The sequence below is a fragment of the Phlebotomus argentipes genome, unplaced genomic scaffold, assembly GCF_947086385.1.
Source record: "Phlebotomus argentipes unplaced genomic scaffold, Phlebotomus argentipes genome assembly scaffold_18, whole genome shotgun sequence".
NCBI classification, from domain to species: domain Eukaryota; kingdom Metazoa; phylum Arthropoda; class Insecta; order Diptera; family Psychodidae; genus Phlebotomus; species Phlebotomus argentipes.
Window position 1 is genome coordinate 15,062,419 of NW_026776177.1, and position 16,919 is coordinate 15,079,337.

Sequence of the window (16,919 nt, forward strand, 5' to 3'; positions counted from 1 at the left end):
TTTTTTCTACAAATTGACTCCAATGCGCGGAGTGGGGGAAATAAGTCGTTTAATCACTCAACTCGTGCGATAAGAAAATGTATAACGAAGCATAGATGATTAAATGTTCCCAAAAATATTTAGTATGGCATTGACTTTGAGAGTGGAGTAAACAATACGTAAAATATTCGGTGCTCAGGATGTCGGTGAATTCTCTGGTTTCCTGTGCAAAGTGCCTTCTAGGTGAGAATCTTTCTCCTCACGCTTGTGTGGTCCGTAATATGTTTGTTTCTCCTCTGCAGAATGGGTCGTTCGCGGGTATTTGTGGACTTTGGCCGTTTGCCTGGCAATATTTATTGTTCTTGTTATTGCGGCCAATCTCGGTGATCGAAGGAGCAAATTCAGATTCCTCGCCAAATTCGCCATGATTTACTTCGCCACAATCATGGGAACCACTCTGTTGATTCCCGTCTTCCTCTTGCGCCCAAGAAATGTCGTGAATTGCAAGTGAGATTGAATATGATTGCTAAAATTGCATTGATGCGTGATTTCGTGACAATTTTTCCCTACAGAATCGTCGGGTGGTTCATAAGAAAGTGCTCATTTCTGCTGGAAGTGACTTGGGAAGTGCGTGGAGCTCGCCGACTGCAAGATAATGTGGGCGGTCTCATTTGTGCTAATCACCAGTCATCAATTGATATTCTAGGTAAGTCCAGTCGCTTACTTCTTTACCTTTGCATTAGGTCTTTTTATTTGTCGCGATAACACAACCTCGTGGAGGAATTTTCTCCTGTTCAAATGTTAATTGATCCCCATACTTTCGATGTGCCTTTTATGACCTGTTACGTCACACCACGCCTGATAAGAGAGAGATTGATTAGCGGCCAATCTAATCGAGAGTATGATTGTGTTTTTCTCTCATTAGCGATGTTCAACCTCTGGGAACTGATGGATCGAGTGACTGGAATAGCCAAGAAGGAAATGTTCTATGTTTTTCCATTCGGACCGGCCGCTTGGTTGGCTGGATTGCCGTACATTGATCGCCAATCGCCGAAAGCAGGCTATCAAACTCTCGGGAAGTGCGCCAGGCTCATGAAAGAAGATGATGTAAATGCTGCAAATTGTAATTTCACCAAGTTTAGCCTAAGGATTGATTAATATTTGCAGATCAAAATGTTCATCTATCCGGAGGGAACTAGGAATAGCAAGCGAGGACTTTTGCCCTTCAAAAGGGGAGCCTTCAAGACCGCAATCACTGCCAAAGTGCCCATAACGCCTCTCGTCGTGTCGCCCTATTATTTCATCGACACCAAGAAGTACATCTTCGACAAAGGACACGTGATAATCTCCGTTCTCAATCCAATTGACACCACTGACCTCAAGGACTCGGACACAGACACGCTGATGACCAATTGCAGAAATCTCATGCTGGAGGAGTACGAAAAGCTCGCCAAGGAGATTGACAAGAAATCAGCCGATCCCACTTGGAGGGACAGAAATCGACCTAGAATGGCTCTCAAGGATGAGTGAGATGAGACAATATACTCTCTCTCTGTGTGCTGTGCAATTTTGCGCATTACTGAAATTGCGGTGTAATTTAAGTAAATTATTTGCGTCGACTTTGCATAACACTGTCATTCGTCCTCAAGTTCGCAATGGATCAAGTTGGGATTGTGTGGATTTGCGTTACGATCTTCATTCTGTCTCTCTCGAAATTCTTCACGAGATTAAGAAGTGTCCTGAATTACTGCTTCTACATGGTGTTTTGCAATATTGTGGCTTTACTGCCGCTGTTCCTCTTTCCATTTCGACCGTTTGACTCGAGAAATGCCCTGAGTGCCGCCTTCGTGGGCAGATTTGTGGCTCGTCTCGTGGGCTTGGCGTACAAAATTGAAGGACTGGAGAATGTGAATATCTCCCGAGGCGGAATTATTGTAATCAATCACCAGAATGTCCTCGACATGCTCGGTATGTGTAATTATTTTACTAATCCTTTCATGCTTCCCCTATCTGAGGAGTTCTCTCCCATCCTTCCACCCAAAGTGCTGGCCTACATTTGGCCCCACATTGGACCAGCATCTGTGGTGGTGAAAAAGGAGCTGATGTACTACGCGATCTTCGGCGTAGCTTCTTGGACTTGGGGATCACTCTTCATCGACAGATCCAATCCTCAGCGCGCCATTGAGAGCCTCGAGCGACAAGCGGATGCCATTGAAAGCAGGAAGGTTTGGCAAATTACTCCCATTTCCAGATCAATAGGGCAATTGAGATTTCCCATGGTATTTCAGATGAAACTGATTTTCTTCCCGGAAGGAACACGGAACAAGGGTGAGCGCTTGCTGACGTTCAAGAAGGGCCCCTTCAGGCTCGCCCTGCAGTGTCGGTGCCCCGTTCAGCCGATTGTGGTGTCGCGCAATGACTTCTTCCGCTCTGTGGGTGGCACTTCCGGCAGGGGTGTCATTAGGATTCTGCCAGAGGTCGACACAACAGACATCGACATTGACTGTCTGGCGGCCTTCATTGAGAGAGTTCACGGCGAAATGGACGATGTGTACCGGGAGTTGAATAGGAAAATTGCCTGCTGATGTGTTGGTTTCATTGAAGGTGTTTCGGTGACGTTCCAGGTGGAATAGAGGAGGGTTGTTGTCCGACGTCAGCCGTTCAGGTGATTCAGTGCGCACGCACAGAGTCTTCGGCTGCCGACACACCCTTCGCCATTTGGGGGGTTGCTTCCGTCTCCCAGTGCCGCGGACGCATAGTTGGATTTCGTTTCGCCAGCCAACACATGGCTGGAGCCTCCATAATCCACTGTCTCCACTGAAAACCACCAAATCTTGCTCAACTTCCCAGTCATCCCACCTCTTTTCTACTCCCTGTGCCCAAGATCCACCTTTTGTACCGCTTTTGTACTCATTTCCACCCCGAATTTTGTACTAAGGGACCCCCGGCAGAGGAGACTCGGCATCGGAGTTTCGAGTGAATGTGTGTTGGTGTGTATTCTTATCAGTGAAAGTGAATTGCATCAATTTCTTCGGGCTCATTGCCTCCTGAACTTATTATGACTCTGCAGATGATTCGAATCAGACAAGGAGAAATTTTCTGAATCATTTGCTCAATTATTCGTCCCCACCGTGGCGTCATGCACTCCATCGAGACGCTGTGCCAGGAGATGAGCAAATAGAACCATAAGGTTTGTACACAACCACCTTCAGCTCCGTTCGGGGCAATGGAATACACACAAAATATAATCAAAGAGAGAGTTATTTGCGAGTTTATCAGAAACACTCTCAGAGGGTGAATATATCAAGTGAACGACAGTGTAATTATAGTGACTATAGAATGTGAATTTCTTCATCTCCTGCACCAGCGAGCGTCTCTCTCGCACACCCAGTTCCTCCCTTCCAGGATCAGAGATTGAGAAAAGTGTCACGTACATTTATCTTGTGCCGCTTCTCCCCTCGAGATTTCACTCCGGCCCTCGTGTTAAACTTTAAATGCCATTTTTTTCTTCACCCATCTATTGATCGAATCTCTCGCTCTCGCCGTGGCATTATGAGGCCGAGGAGGAATGTCCCTTTTGTGGGAACGGCGGATACTTGAATAAATAACAAAATAGAGTGGGTTCAGTGAAATCCGAAACCGCCCCCACTAGACACTTTTTATTGTGCTCAACACTGAATATAATGTGCGACGATTACAAATAAAAGACAGCTGGAACGGAAGTCAACTAATCAATACTTTTCATTCTCCCCCTATTTATCGTCGAAACAAATAAATATCGAAATGAGCACCACGACAAGTTAATAAAGTCACCGAGAATTGTTCGTAAGTCGTATATCATCTCAATTTTTCCTCATGAATTGACATGGCGTGGCGAATAGAATGATAAATTTTATTACTATTGAATCCTTATAAAGTCATAAATTCACGAGGATATTTTAATTCAATGAAAGGCGAGGTATTGAGTGTGAAATTCAATCTTGGTTCCTGAGAGGATTAAAATATCACAGATGCTTCTCTTATATAAATTATATCCTGTCGTATTATTTAGAAGAGTGGAGAAAGGCGTCTGTCGCCGTCTTATCGATGATTCTCAAATTTTTATTTCAATGAAAGCGAAAATAACATCATGAATACAAATGTCACTATAAGAGAGTGACTTTCATGCCCCGTTACAACTGAATAGAAACAAAGTGTCTACAAAATTGCATGAAATGCAGAGACGTGAATTACATACAATTATTTTTCTACATTTCACAATGAAGTTGAAGACATGCAATCAATCATGTGCAGCAAATAGCTGAGGTGCCTCATGTTTGTGCCCCTTATCATTTCTCTAAACTTCCATTAGAGCAAGAAAAATGCACCGAGGATGATTTATTGGGCCGATAGTGCATGAAAATTGCTTCGGGGACACCGCACAATTTCATGGGTAGATGGAAAAATATTTGCCCTCTCTGAATTTATCACTTAATGAGGTGTTTCTCTCTGTTTGCCTTACAGATTAGTCACCCACTTGCCAAATATCAGGGTGGATCGCCTCTCCGAGTCCTGCCGACGAAGGCTATGGAACGCCTGTGTGAATCATGACGGAGAATAATAAAAAGTACTCAGCTTCCGAGACCATTCAGGTGAGTTTCCCTGTACTTTTATCCCCGGACGGTTTGATGTGCGCACTTGCCCAGGCGTCTTCGAGGGGGTGAAGAGCACAATGATGTTAAATGGAATTGACGATGGGAGTCACATTGTGATGCATTTTAATGCTATGGATTTGCCATTAGTGGCTATGCGCATGTTCAGCACGTGGTTTCATGAAATTTTTTTGCTGCTTCGCACTTTATTTATAGCCATATCGGGATTGCGGGCGTAGGGAAATTTTCCCTAATATGTTACACACCAGCATAATATATATTTAATACGCCAAGCCATTTTCACCATGAAATCCACCACAATTTATCATTGGATCCAGCCCCTGACGAAAATGACATTGTCATAGTCATTTGGGGCCCGGGAAAAATGCATAGCAATTTTAATTAAAGTAATTTCACCATGAGAGGGTTCAAAATGACATTGATATGCAGAGTGAAATGAGGGATTTTTCGCACTGTGCGCCCGGGAAAACGAACCCAATCATTTCAGCAGCCCTCTTTTTGCTGCGTCCTCCCCGAAAGCCATCACCATATACAATTGGAGTCGTTTTGTAATCCACTCCCACCCACTTTCCCGTCAGCCCTCCACCCCAAAATACAACACTGTACACGTGTAGCCAGAGATCATCATAAATACTGAGGAGAAGAAATTTCCCATTTCCACCCACACCCTCGATGTTCAATTGAGGCGTTCGGGGTACGACGAAATGGAATTATTTCCGCTACATAACGCCGCAGCTTGGCACCAAAGCATTTCTTTAATTTTAACACAAACATCTTCCTTCAATATGTTTTAAAGACACACAACCCCATTCCGTCTGGAGGCCAGAGGAAAAAATATGCGGAAAATGCCATTCTTCTCAGCCCACGCTTCTTCCCATTCATCCATGAACAGCTTGGAATAGTGAAAGTTATGAAAGAGAGGCGGAATTTTTATACAGCTCATGTACAACTATTTTCACACAGCAGTGAAGAAAAGGCACAGAGGGTGAATTGCACGCACTGCCAGGATTAGATAATGCATTTGCTGCGTTGTGTGGAAACTCTTGCACAGTTTTTAGGCTGAAGCCAAGGCTGAAACAGTTGGGCTTTATGTTGTACGGAATGAATTTCACGATCTTGGATAAATGCTCAGCTTGATTTATCTGCTCGCCAAAGAAAAACCATAAATCAGAGTGTTTTTTTCCGGGGCGCTAAAGAGCTTCATAACATAGTTATTCGCCCTAGTTTCACGGAATCGGTTCTATAGAAAAATTATGACATTTCGTCACGTTAGCGTGTAAAGATAAAAATAATGATATGAAATCTCGAAACTCGGCTGATCTCAGATTCAACATTTCCTGGGTCTGTAAACCCAGGTGAACCATGGAAAACTCCTTGCCTGCCTGTGTCGCATAAAGCAAGGCCCCAGCATATATTTTTATTCAATCTGACTGGAAAAATAGTCTGAAGCACGACGCGAAAGCGGAAATCTTGCTAGGGAAATATTTATGTTGGCGCTTTTAGGATGCTTTTTGCGGGTGTTGTGCCATGTGAAATGCCTTTGAACTCCCGTCGTCCCATCGACCCGCTCTGCACTTGAATTTTGCCATAATCCTGGAGGGCCCGAGGGCGCTCTGTGGGTGGGTGTGAGCGAGAGGGACGCCCGAAACTATACACAACATTTGTGTAGAGCAATTTGATGGTTCTGCGCATATCTTCAGTGTCAGGACATGGGAGAATGTACATCGAAGGGTGGAATACGTCGGCAGACTTTCATATAGTAGTAGCAAATCTAATTGCGAACGGTGTGGCTGGGTTTTTCCCTCACGGAACCGCACCATGACGCATTTTTCCATGAGAGAGTGCTTTCACTGCATTTCGCTTGCCAGTCAGTGTGAATAATCGAGTGGTTGGCTGAGCACCATCAAAGAGCCGACACCGGTGCAGGTGCGGGGATAGGGATGATTGGGACGTCGGGTGAGGTGTTGTGTTTACTCTCTCATCTCGGGATCGGTTTCTCGTGAAGTGGCGGGTGCGAAAGGTGTGCGGACGGGCGTGAAAAAGGGGGATGCTCTTAGAAAGCCAATTTTGAGCTCCGGCGCTAGGACAGGCGGATTAACATGCTCAATTTTGTGTCCCCACGCGATAAATTGACTCGAGAGTGATTGACCCACCCTCATTGAGGATTCCAGGGAATAAATAATGTGGTGTGTGTGTGCGGGGGGTGATGTTATTGCTTCTGCAAGTCGTGGGTTGAGTGATGATATTTTTCCCAATTTCATCAAGTGCAGGCGGGGAAATGTGTAATTTCGCTGCGAGATGATTCCGAGGAGGGCTCAGAAGAGTCCCAAGGGTGCCTCCTGCGACTGGGATTCCCCTAGCTCGTCCACGGGCACAATCAAGCGGAGGCCCTCCCTGACTGCTCCACGACGCTCGTCACTGCGTCAAGACGATGTCCTGGATCGTCGTCGGAGCATGTCATCGCCGCAGGAAATTGAGGGAGGAAATTACACCGGCGATGGAGCTCCGCGACGCAATCAAACTCCTGAGAGGTGCATGAAATCAAATTTGAGATTTCCCCGAGTGACATGGAAACAGGAGGAAAAAATCGATACGCGACCCCAAAAGTGTTCGCCACCGGGGCCACCCTCGAAGGTGACTCTGTACAAATCTGAGAAGACGCCAATTAGGGTGGGTAAGCCTGAGCCACGCACATCCGCCTTCACGTTTCGGGAGCTGTTTCGGGACTTTCCGCCGGGCGGCCCGCCACCCTATCGCCACCCACCGACGGCTAAGCAAACAAAAAGAGAGCTAATTGAGTTACAACAAGGTGGCAAGCTTCCCGTCAAGAGGTACTCATCGAGAATTCAGAATGAGTACATAATGCTGGGTCCGCGCGCCAGCGAAAGGGTAACGGGCATCCCCCAGGCGCGGTCGAGGACCATCTTCAAGGACCTCCCGGTGCGCCCTCGCAAGGGCACGGTGAAGCATATGGAGAATTATTGTCTGTTTGACCCGAATGTCGATTTCATTAGCGAGAAACAACAGTCGCTAGGCTCGGCCAAGGGGACCGACAGCACGCACGCCGAGGGCGAGAGCGAGTGCAGCGGAGAAGTGATTTATGAGCAAGACGACGACGGTGTCAATCTGTCTCTGCCGAAATCAATATCGGGCTCCCTGGATTCTGGGGACGGCACACCCGGTCCAATTGATAAGCCGCCACCCATGCTGGCGCCCCTCTCCTTCACCAATCGCTTCATGGCCACCAAGAGCATCTACGCCCGACCCTTCTCCTACCACAGCGACGGGGACAGCGGCTTCCTCAGTCCCCTGACACCCGAGGAGCCCCGCTTCGACGCGCCCACCACCCTCCTGGACCACTGCGACAACATCCAGGGCTACATTGAGGTAATTCCCAGAGAAGACTCGTACATTTCAATCTCGTCTCCTCACTCATTTGCGCCGCTATGAATTCATTGTGTGTCGCCAGAGATCGATGGCGATAAATTACGCGAAAGGGGAGTTAAATTACGCCTTTGGCGCCAAAAACTGTGCGATAACTCAATTTGGATGTCAGACAAATTAGTTTCAATTGCCGAACTGAACAACATGCAATTGTTTTTTACCTTACAAAAAGACAAACTCAGTAACTTTATGTTGTTTATTAAGCATTGTGATTTATGTGCACAAATAACACTTACCACGGGTTTATGGCCACTAATCATCTCTAGTTCATCATCTATTATTGTCCCAAATTCTCAGTAAAGTTCTGGGCTACGCAATTGATTATTATTTGATTCGACGACAGCTTAGAAAACACCCCAATTGTAGGGCTATCTCAATTCTCATAGCCGTTCCATAATCTTGCAAATTAAGGTCTTTAAGCTTCCAGCATACGCCAAATATTTTTCTACCGTAAACAAATATACACAGTGATGAACACATTATTCTAGCGTAATTTAACGTCACTGTTGGCGCATCTCATCTTGGGACATATTCTCTGGTAGTCTAATTATAGTCTTTTATGCTCTATATTTGCCGAACATGTTTACTTGTATAAACACAGGGTGAATCTGATGAATATCCGTCCCATTAATTTGATTCCATCCTCGTGAAAAGCACTCATCTTCCTCGTCTGATCCCATATAGTGCAAGTCTGACGAGATGAACAGTCGAGATGTAATGATGATGCATGAACACCCCATACACAAGTCACAAATGATTTTTCATCTCGTTTCCACGCATTTTCATTCACCACACACTCAAAGTGACTTGCTCACATGAACTTTCCATCGGGATTCTAAAAGCGTACCATCGCACTGCCAGTTCAGTCGCGCTTGTCGTCTCGCGAGGACCATTTTGAACACTTAATTTCCAATTCCGAAATATTCTTATGTACCATACTTTGCCCCTTTTTCATCTCTGGCACTTCCCGTGAAATGCCTCGCCAGCCAGCATTGTCACCCACTCGCGCCCATAAAATTGACTCATTCTCAATTTGGCGAATATAAGAGTTTTCTTGCTCCCATTGTTTGTGTTCCGATGCCGAAGTCTCGTGAGCGTGAGCTATGAGTGAAAATAGAAAGCAAGAGTTTTCCGTCTCGCTCTCAATTTCTTTCCTTCATCCTCCGAAACAGTGTGTGTGTCTCACGTGAAAACGTATGGTGGGATTTGTGAGTAATGCACATGTGCATTTGAAATGCGTGGTAAAGTTCAATTACCTGATGAGCGGGAGGTACCCTAGAAAAAAGGGCTCCATTTTACCGTAAAAATCAGATATTTTTGGAATTTAATAAACATCATGTGCCACCATCGAGGGCGAACGTCTGCCTCGCGGGTGCATGGATGAGTTGTGTTCCATCGCATATAAATTAATATTAAAGACATAAATTTAGACAGACTATTGAGATAAATTAGTGTATTCGTGTGCCGAGATACATAATGGTCGAGCCTAAGTGAATTTCGGCTCCAACTCATTCCCACTAAAATGTTAATTTTAACGTAAAACTGAAGCGGCGCCAAAAAGTTCGCGATGCTGGGAAAGTGCGTGAGTGCCCAAGGATCGTCCGACGATGTATCCATTCACTACCCAAAAAACTTACCTCAGGTTCTCTCGCGTGCCCACGCAATTCGTCTCGCTTCCCGCCTCACTCACTTCCGCTCTCGTCTTTCAGATCTACACGGATTGGGCCAACTACTACCTCGAGCGGGCCAAGTCCAAGAGGAAAGTGGCGGATCTGTCCGCCGACTGCCGAGATGGTCTCCTCCTTGCCGAAGTCATCGAGGCCGTCACATCCTTCAAAGTACCTGATATAGTTAAGAAGCCCAAGACTCAGCAACAAATGGTGAGTGACTCAGTCCTGTAAGGCGACACAAAGCAAGACACTTGCATTATATTGGGTAATTTCCAGTACAATCACTTATTGAAATGCTCCACAATTCATATAATTGGCTCAAGATTAATGATTCTGCCTTAATGCACTCAGCTATGGAGCTGCACATTATTGGCATTTGCCAGAGAAAATGGTTCAATTGAGAAAAGTTGAAGATTCACGACTGTATCTCGAGTCATTTATTTTCCTTCTCATGACGTTTATTGGAATAGTTTCTGCATTTCTTTCCATGCGAGAAGAACATGATTCTCAAAAAGTGAATTTTGAGGTCACTTGCCACTTGCAAGAAGACACACAATTCTTTCCCAGCGAACGAACAAATCGTTCCACAAAAACATATGGAAGAATTTGACTCGGTTGGAGGAAGAGAAGTAATAAATCTCCAATCGATTTTCTTGTTTGATCAAAGTGATATGAAAGTGTAGAGACTCTAATCCACGAAATTCGGTGAAGACATCCAGCAAAGAGTGCATAGCTAAACGATCCGTGACCTATAAACAGTGAAATAGGTTCTTTATACAATATTAGTGTGTGTCGATTGAAGGGAGAGTATTAAAAAGACCCTGCACGGATCAATTAATCTTGTCATTCCCGAAGACTTGAGGAAAAAGCGACGATAAAGAGCTCATTAGTCTCCACACGGCCGTAAAAAGTGACATAATTCTTCACAGGCCAAGAAGAAGTATAGGCACCCTTTGAGCAAAGTGTCCAGAAGCGCTCATTAATGCTTAGACGTTTATTGGGACTAAAAATAATGTGCCTGTAATATTACGAACGCGCTCAAGATTGCATCACTGTGCAAATGAAGCCACAACGCGTGCGATATTAAAGTAAAATGAGGTCGTCTTTGGGATTCTCTCGAACCGTATGTTTTTTATACATCAATGAATTCTTACTGAGCTCTTCTTGCTGTGCTTCTAATATTCGAACTCGCTTCCGTGTTCGGTGAGAGGAGTATTAGTGCAACTAAGTTCTGCAATAGTTCGTCTCGTGGTCACAGCTTTCTGGGATATTCTCTGTTTTTTGAGCTTCAGCTAAAGCAGTGAGAGATTATCTGTTTCCGAATTATACAATTCAAACACTTGACGAATACATGTTGCCTTCGCTGTAACCTATTGTGTGCGCTGTGTACTTGTTGGTTGGGATGAAAAATATATTTCCATTGATTCTCCCATGGAGAGAACAACATGGGATGATCAGTGGAGTGTGAAGAACGATAAAATGGATTAGACGTGAGCTTCCCGCATTTTGGTTAATGGTAGATAGATGGGATGATGACAGTGATGAGAAAAAATTGATAACACGAGGGGAAATGGCGATATTAAATAATAAATTAATTATAAGACGATAAACTGTAATTAAATGCTGCATAAACATTTAAGCCCATATAAACAATTTAATGGTCAAACATGATTTTCATACTTTATCACTCTCTCTCGCCTCACACACAGCATCATCGCACTGTCTCCTTCTGGATGGGATTTCGTTCAAATACAGCGTACATAAGTGCCTTGGAAGCATCCAGTATAGTTCTCTGTCCACTTCTTTATTTACTGCCTGATCAGACAGTCCGAAGAAAATGTAGTGATGACGAGCACTTCAGTTTAAAATCAACTTTCGATTGGGAAGGTTGTCTTTTAGCGATACATTCGGGCGCGTTTCGAAACTGTGATACACTCCCAGAGTGATAAATATACTCTTGTGGTAATTGTCGACTCTCTGTGACTTTTTTCCATCCAGGAATTTCCTCATAATTTGTTATTCATTGTACAGACAACAAACATAGCATATATTTTTTTCCAAGTCATTCATTATTCATTATCTTTCAAATTCATTCGAGTTTTTTCTGTTGCATGACTCTCGCTTTATTACTATTCAAAGCAACATCGTCTCGCGAATATTGCCATTGACCCTGACAGATTTGACTCTGGGAAATTAGAGTTGATCCACACTGCAGAACTAAGCTGACAAATCGCCATCAATTCTTAAGGAGTTGAGGAATTTTCACCTCCACCGTTACAATGTGACCTTTTGTGCTGTGTGACATTTTAAATTATGTGCCATATTTCCTGTCACGAACTTAATTAACAGTTCAGAATTTTTCAATATTTGAACACCACCAATTCAAAGGTGCGAGACATTCAGTGCGGTATCAATTGTTCTACAGACAGGAACGGAAAACGTGTGTTTTGTGAAGCATAAGCTTATCTGGAAGTGTAAGTTTGAGAAAAGGTGCAACACACACTTGTTGATTTGCATTGCCATTCGCTGAATGTCAAGGAAGCGCTAATTAACTCCTGATTTTGGCTGTGAAGTCACTGTGTTTTGCAGCTCAATTAAATTTTTACTATTGAAATATGACGTTCATTCATAGAAGCAAGTGAGATTTAATGACTCTCATTACACAAGATAATTATAAAAGGTATAAAAGGCTCTTTTCCTTCCTCTTTGGAAGATGTCAAAGAGCTGTTTTTTGCACAAATTACTGGGGAATCTTCATGATCAGTGATGATAGAAGCACTGTTATTATGCGAGTAATTTAATCAATAAATTGCAATGTACAGGCAATACTTTTTACTCGTCATTTCATAGTGGTTTCGCAATTATATTCCATGTAATTTTCAGCCACTTTCAGTCACAGTTTCAATGTCTGAATCCACTGCCTTCATAGGTTTATCTGTGTACCTTATTCTCTATTGTTCTCCTGTTTATTTATACATTTTTTCTTTCCTCTCTCTATCTTTAAATATTATGCATAACAGAGAAGCTGGAAAGGAAATTCAATTCTCTTTAAGCTCCAAAGGCAGTATTTATATAACAAAAACGTAATATTATCTGTGTCATGACTAAGAGAGAAGTGAAATAATGCATACAGTTTACTGCAATGGAGCATCTGAAGCTAAGCTTTGCAATATTTGTTATGCAAAATGTCATCTTAACAATTATTGCGTGCCCATGGCTTCTTGAATATCCGATTGATATCATGTGAAAACATGGGCATTGCATTTTGAGTGTCTCGCCAATAAGACACACTCGCGCGGTGAGTTGCAGTGAAATATGGGGCCAAATAAGGAAACTTGCACTTTGGCTGTAATGTCACTCGGAGGAATTGCTGAAGAAATAAACCATCAAGATCAGACGCCACATGAATCATGTTTCGTGGCTGTGTGTAGGATCATTCTGGGAATCGCTGAGAAGTCCGCATTGTTCGCGCCTCGACGGGGGGAAATAAGACAATATATCGATGTACTTCCCGTGCTGTCTCTCAACACCCCATCTTGAGTGGGCCGCGGAACTCCTATGATAGATGTGCCCCATTTTGCAACTCACGCAACGACTCTGCCTTCTTTGCAGCACGACAACGTGAAATCTTGCCTTAGCACTCTCCGGGTGAACAACGTCGGGGGACTGGATGCAATAACTGCCACTGACATTCAAAGTGGGCGACTGAAGGCGGTTTTGTCGCTCTTTTTCGCCCTGAGTCGGTACAAGCAGGCCACGAAGCAGAAAGTCGCTAACAGTGTCCTGGCTAAGCAGCAGCAATCACCAGCGCACTCGGCGCAGCATCCGCAGCAGCATCAGCAACAAGTCACCCCCATGACGAATAGGTGAGTTTCTACCCCCAAAATACTTCTTTCTCAGGGGAAGTAGATTCGCTCTCTGCACAGGGTGAGGCGAAAATACAAATTTGTTCACGCGCCACAAGTAATTGGAGTAGAAAGAAGAACATGAAATTTGATTTTGTGCCCATCAAAGCACAACAATAAGTTGTAAACATCAATCAGTAATCTCTGCATGTGAAATGCAGTTATGAAATTTCAATAAATCAACAACAAATGTTAGCTAAATTCAGCTGCACATTGTCAGCGCCAAACACGCACTCATGTTATCTCTGTTATTAAATTGTAAATCGGGAATGATTTTATGTAAACGTGTTGTTTTTCAAGAGTTTTGTCATGCTATAGTTTGCAGACATACACATTCAAGAGGCCTAAATGAAACAACCCCAACCCACCCTTAGTCGTAAAGTTAGACCTCAGCTCTTAATTCACACAGTGAAGTGTCTCAAACGGACGCTTATCAATGTCTTTGAATCTCTTATCAGAGATTAACTGCACAGGAAATTCATTTTACCTTCGTCTTTTCATTTCCTTGAACAAAGAGTTAAACGACTGTGATGATGTTTTCCATTAGGAGATGTTTAAATTAGGGTTTAACAGTGCGACCCACTTGATGAGATTGCCATGCCTTTTGTGACACGAAAAATGTTCCATCCACTCCTTGGGCAATTTCTGGTCACCACCTAGGCGATGAGCATCGGGAGAGGGATGCTCACCCACCCATTTAATTACTGCGGAGAATGGGAGTCTGGGCAACCCGCCCATCTGCCGGACTTATTAATAGAGATCAATGTGCCTATAATGGAAATTTCGGCACTGGGGGAGAAGCAAAGGGTTGCTCCTGAGAGGCATTAGAGAAAATTAACGTCCCCGATCGGGAGGTGAGATTACGGACTGACCTTAGATGCGGTGCGTGGATATAATTTGGAAAAAAGGAATCCCATGGCTTAAGGACGTGTGACCGGGAGTGGGAAATTATGTTAAAGTCTCGAGTGTTTTCAAACATAAACACAGACTGCTGGCTTTTGTGGGAAATGCGCTGCAATGTGAAGCATTCGTACATACACGAATGGGTAAATAACGTGTGAAGATGGCAATAACAACAGAAGAGTCGCGATGCGTTTACTATCACTTTCTGCTCTTGGCAGTGCCACCAGAATTGCTTCTGGGGCGCATGTAGAGTTGTTCTGTGTGCCGCCACCACTCGAAAAATTTTCCAATAATTCACCCCAAATGATCGTAAATCTTGTGCGGCATATGTACCCATTCGTACATTACACATCATACACACACAGCCGGTCCTGCCATCCACACGGGCCGCAGCGCTCTGGTCGCTCGAGCCAAGCCAGGGGCGAGAAGAGCACGCCAGCAGGAGGGTGACAATACAGGCCCGAGCATAGCTGAGCAGGAGAGCGACACAGTGAGTTTAATAGGGAGCGCGCCATTTACTTCTCTCCTTCACATGGAATCTGACGGTTTTATAGTGTGGAAAGTAATATACTAGGCCAATTTTCACCAAATGAAATTACATTTTCCATGAGGTAGAAAATTTTCCAAACATTGCACACATGCCGACGTACAAGAGTTACAGGGCAAGAAATGACGGATTTGATGGCTTTTCCGCCCTTGCGGGGGTTTTAACTAATTTGCAGAACACAATTTATTTCATGCGAGAACGGAAATTACACATGAAATGAGCAGAATATAAGTAAAATTTTCCAGAGTCTCAAAATACATTTCTCAACTCATCTTCAAAATTGCCTGATCATGAAAGCAAACAAGCCGAAAGAGAGCTTTGAGATCGCCCAATAGTCGAATTATCATGCGTTCCTCTGCAAACTCTCAAGTTTGACTATTAACCATATGGTTAACAGTTGAAATTTGTCGTCTTATTTACCTGAAAAGTCACGTCTCTTCATTTTCCTCGGTGTCTAACTTCAAAGAGATGCAAATCCAAAGGCATTAAAGGTCAAGTCGTCTCTTTTTCGACGCGAACATCTGTTTATTTACGACGATCGGAAACATGGTTGAAATTGTGAGAAAAACCTATTGACCTTCGAAGACATGCAAATGCTGGCACTGGTATTTCCTGATGTGCCGCCATCGGAGGCAAAGGCGACACTGAGCATACTCTCGGGTGCGAACATCCATGGCCGGAGAAATTCCATGGTTGGTGATATTGTCAGTCAGTAGCGACTTGAGCCGTGCGGTGCAGCATTGTGTATATTTCATAACGTAGAGAGATATCGGAGGAGAGCACAGTCTCGGTCTGAGCCTCGAACGGTTCACGCGCTCGGGGAGGCGTTCTGGAGCGGATTTTCCGTCGTGACGATGTGCTCTTCAAGTGTTTCAGCGAATTGATGCTGCTTTCTTGTGATATAGAGCGAGAAAAAGTGTGTGCGGACAGTGTGATTTGATATGCTTAGATTTAACAAAGAGCGAGCGAGTCCCTCTGCTGTGTGTGTTCATTTTGGTCCACGGATTTTTATCGATTTTTCATCCCCCGAACGAGTACTTTCTCTATGAGGGTGGCGGAGGGTTGACTGAAATAAACATCGCTCTCGTCGCTCATTCCGCTCGGAAATTCATAACTCGCCAGACATTTGTATAAAATATTAAAATTTATTTCATTCACGCATCGTAAGGAATGAAATTATGGAAATTATTGCGGTGGTACTTGTGCGTAGGTACTTGAGGATGTATGAAGTGCGCGGCTGATGAAGTTGGAGAAACCTCTGTGTAAATGGTGTTGGTTTAAATTTAAGCGGCTTTTGCCAGTGAATATGAAATTCGTGCTGCTCCTGGAAGCATGTCTTTTCGCACACAGTCTTCATGTCGTTTTGCTCCTCGCGGCGTGCCCACAAAGTGTTCATCCACCATTCCAGAACTATTTTGAGATGAGCAATAATTCTGTGTTGTAAGGGAGAATTGAGGCAACAAGAGCGGCAAGAGAGTAAATAAGGAGTTGAGAAGAAAAATGGGAAATTCTTCCTCATCATCACTGCATCACAAAGGCAGAAAGTGCCACAGTCTTCCCACTTCACCCGATGTCAGAAGGTATTAAAGTTATCTCCCAACACTTCAGCCAGCAAATATTTTCTTTGTGTTCAGCAACACACTCGATGGCTTGTATTGAATAAAAATTCTCTTATGCAAATTACCTCGTAGATACATCCCTCTTTTTTGGATTCTCCCATCACTCTTTCAGGCTCGCTTAAGCCACTACTTTGTTCGCAATTGCCGCATTTTTTCATCAATGCAACTCTCTCCACTGTATTCATCTTGCATTTGATGTA

At 44.0% G+C, this 16,919-nt stretch overlaps 2 protein-coding genes across 2 annotated transcripts; both read left to right on the forward strand.

Moving 5' to 3' along the window:
* Positions 1-120: 120 nt before the first annotated feature.
* On the forward strand, positions 121-1,608 carry LOC132260365 (1-acyl-sn-glycerol-3-phosphate acyltransferase beta-like). Its single transcript, XM_059758425.1, has 5 exons — positions 121-222; positions 282-486; positions 552-685; positions 905-1,086; positions 1,147-1,608. The coding sequence occupies exons 1-5, from the start codon at positions 180-182 to the stop codon at positions 1,507-1,509; spliced, it is 927 nt and encodes a 308-aa protein (XP_059614408.1). The 5' UTR covers positions 121-179; the 3' UTR covers positions 1,510-1,608.
* Positions 1,534-2,564, forward strand: LOC132259227 (1-acyl-sn-glycerol-3-phosphate acyltransferase alpha-like). Its single transcript, XM_059756783.1, has 3 exons — positions 1,534-1,947; positions 2,023-2,204; positions 2,268-2,564. The coding sequence occupies exons 1-3, from the start codon at positions 1,635-1,637 to the stop codon at positions 2,562-2,564; spliced, it is 792 nt and encodes a 263-aa protein (XP_059612766.1). The 5' UTR covers positions 1,534-1,634.
* Positions 2,565-16,919: the final 14,355 nt, after the last annotated feature.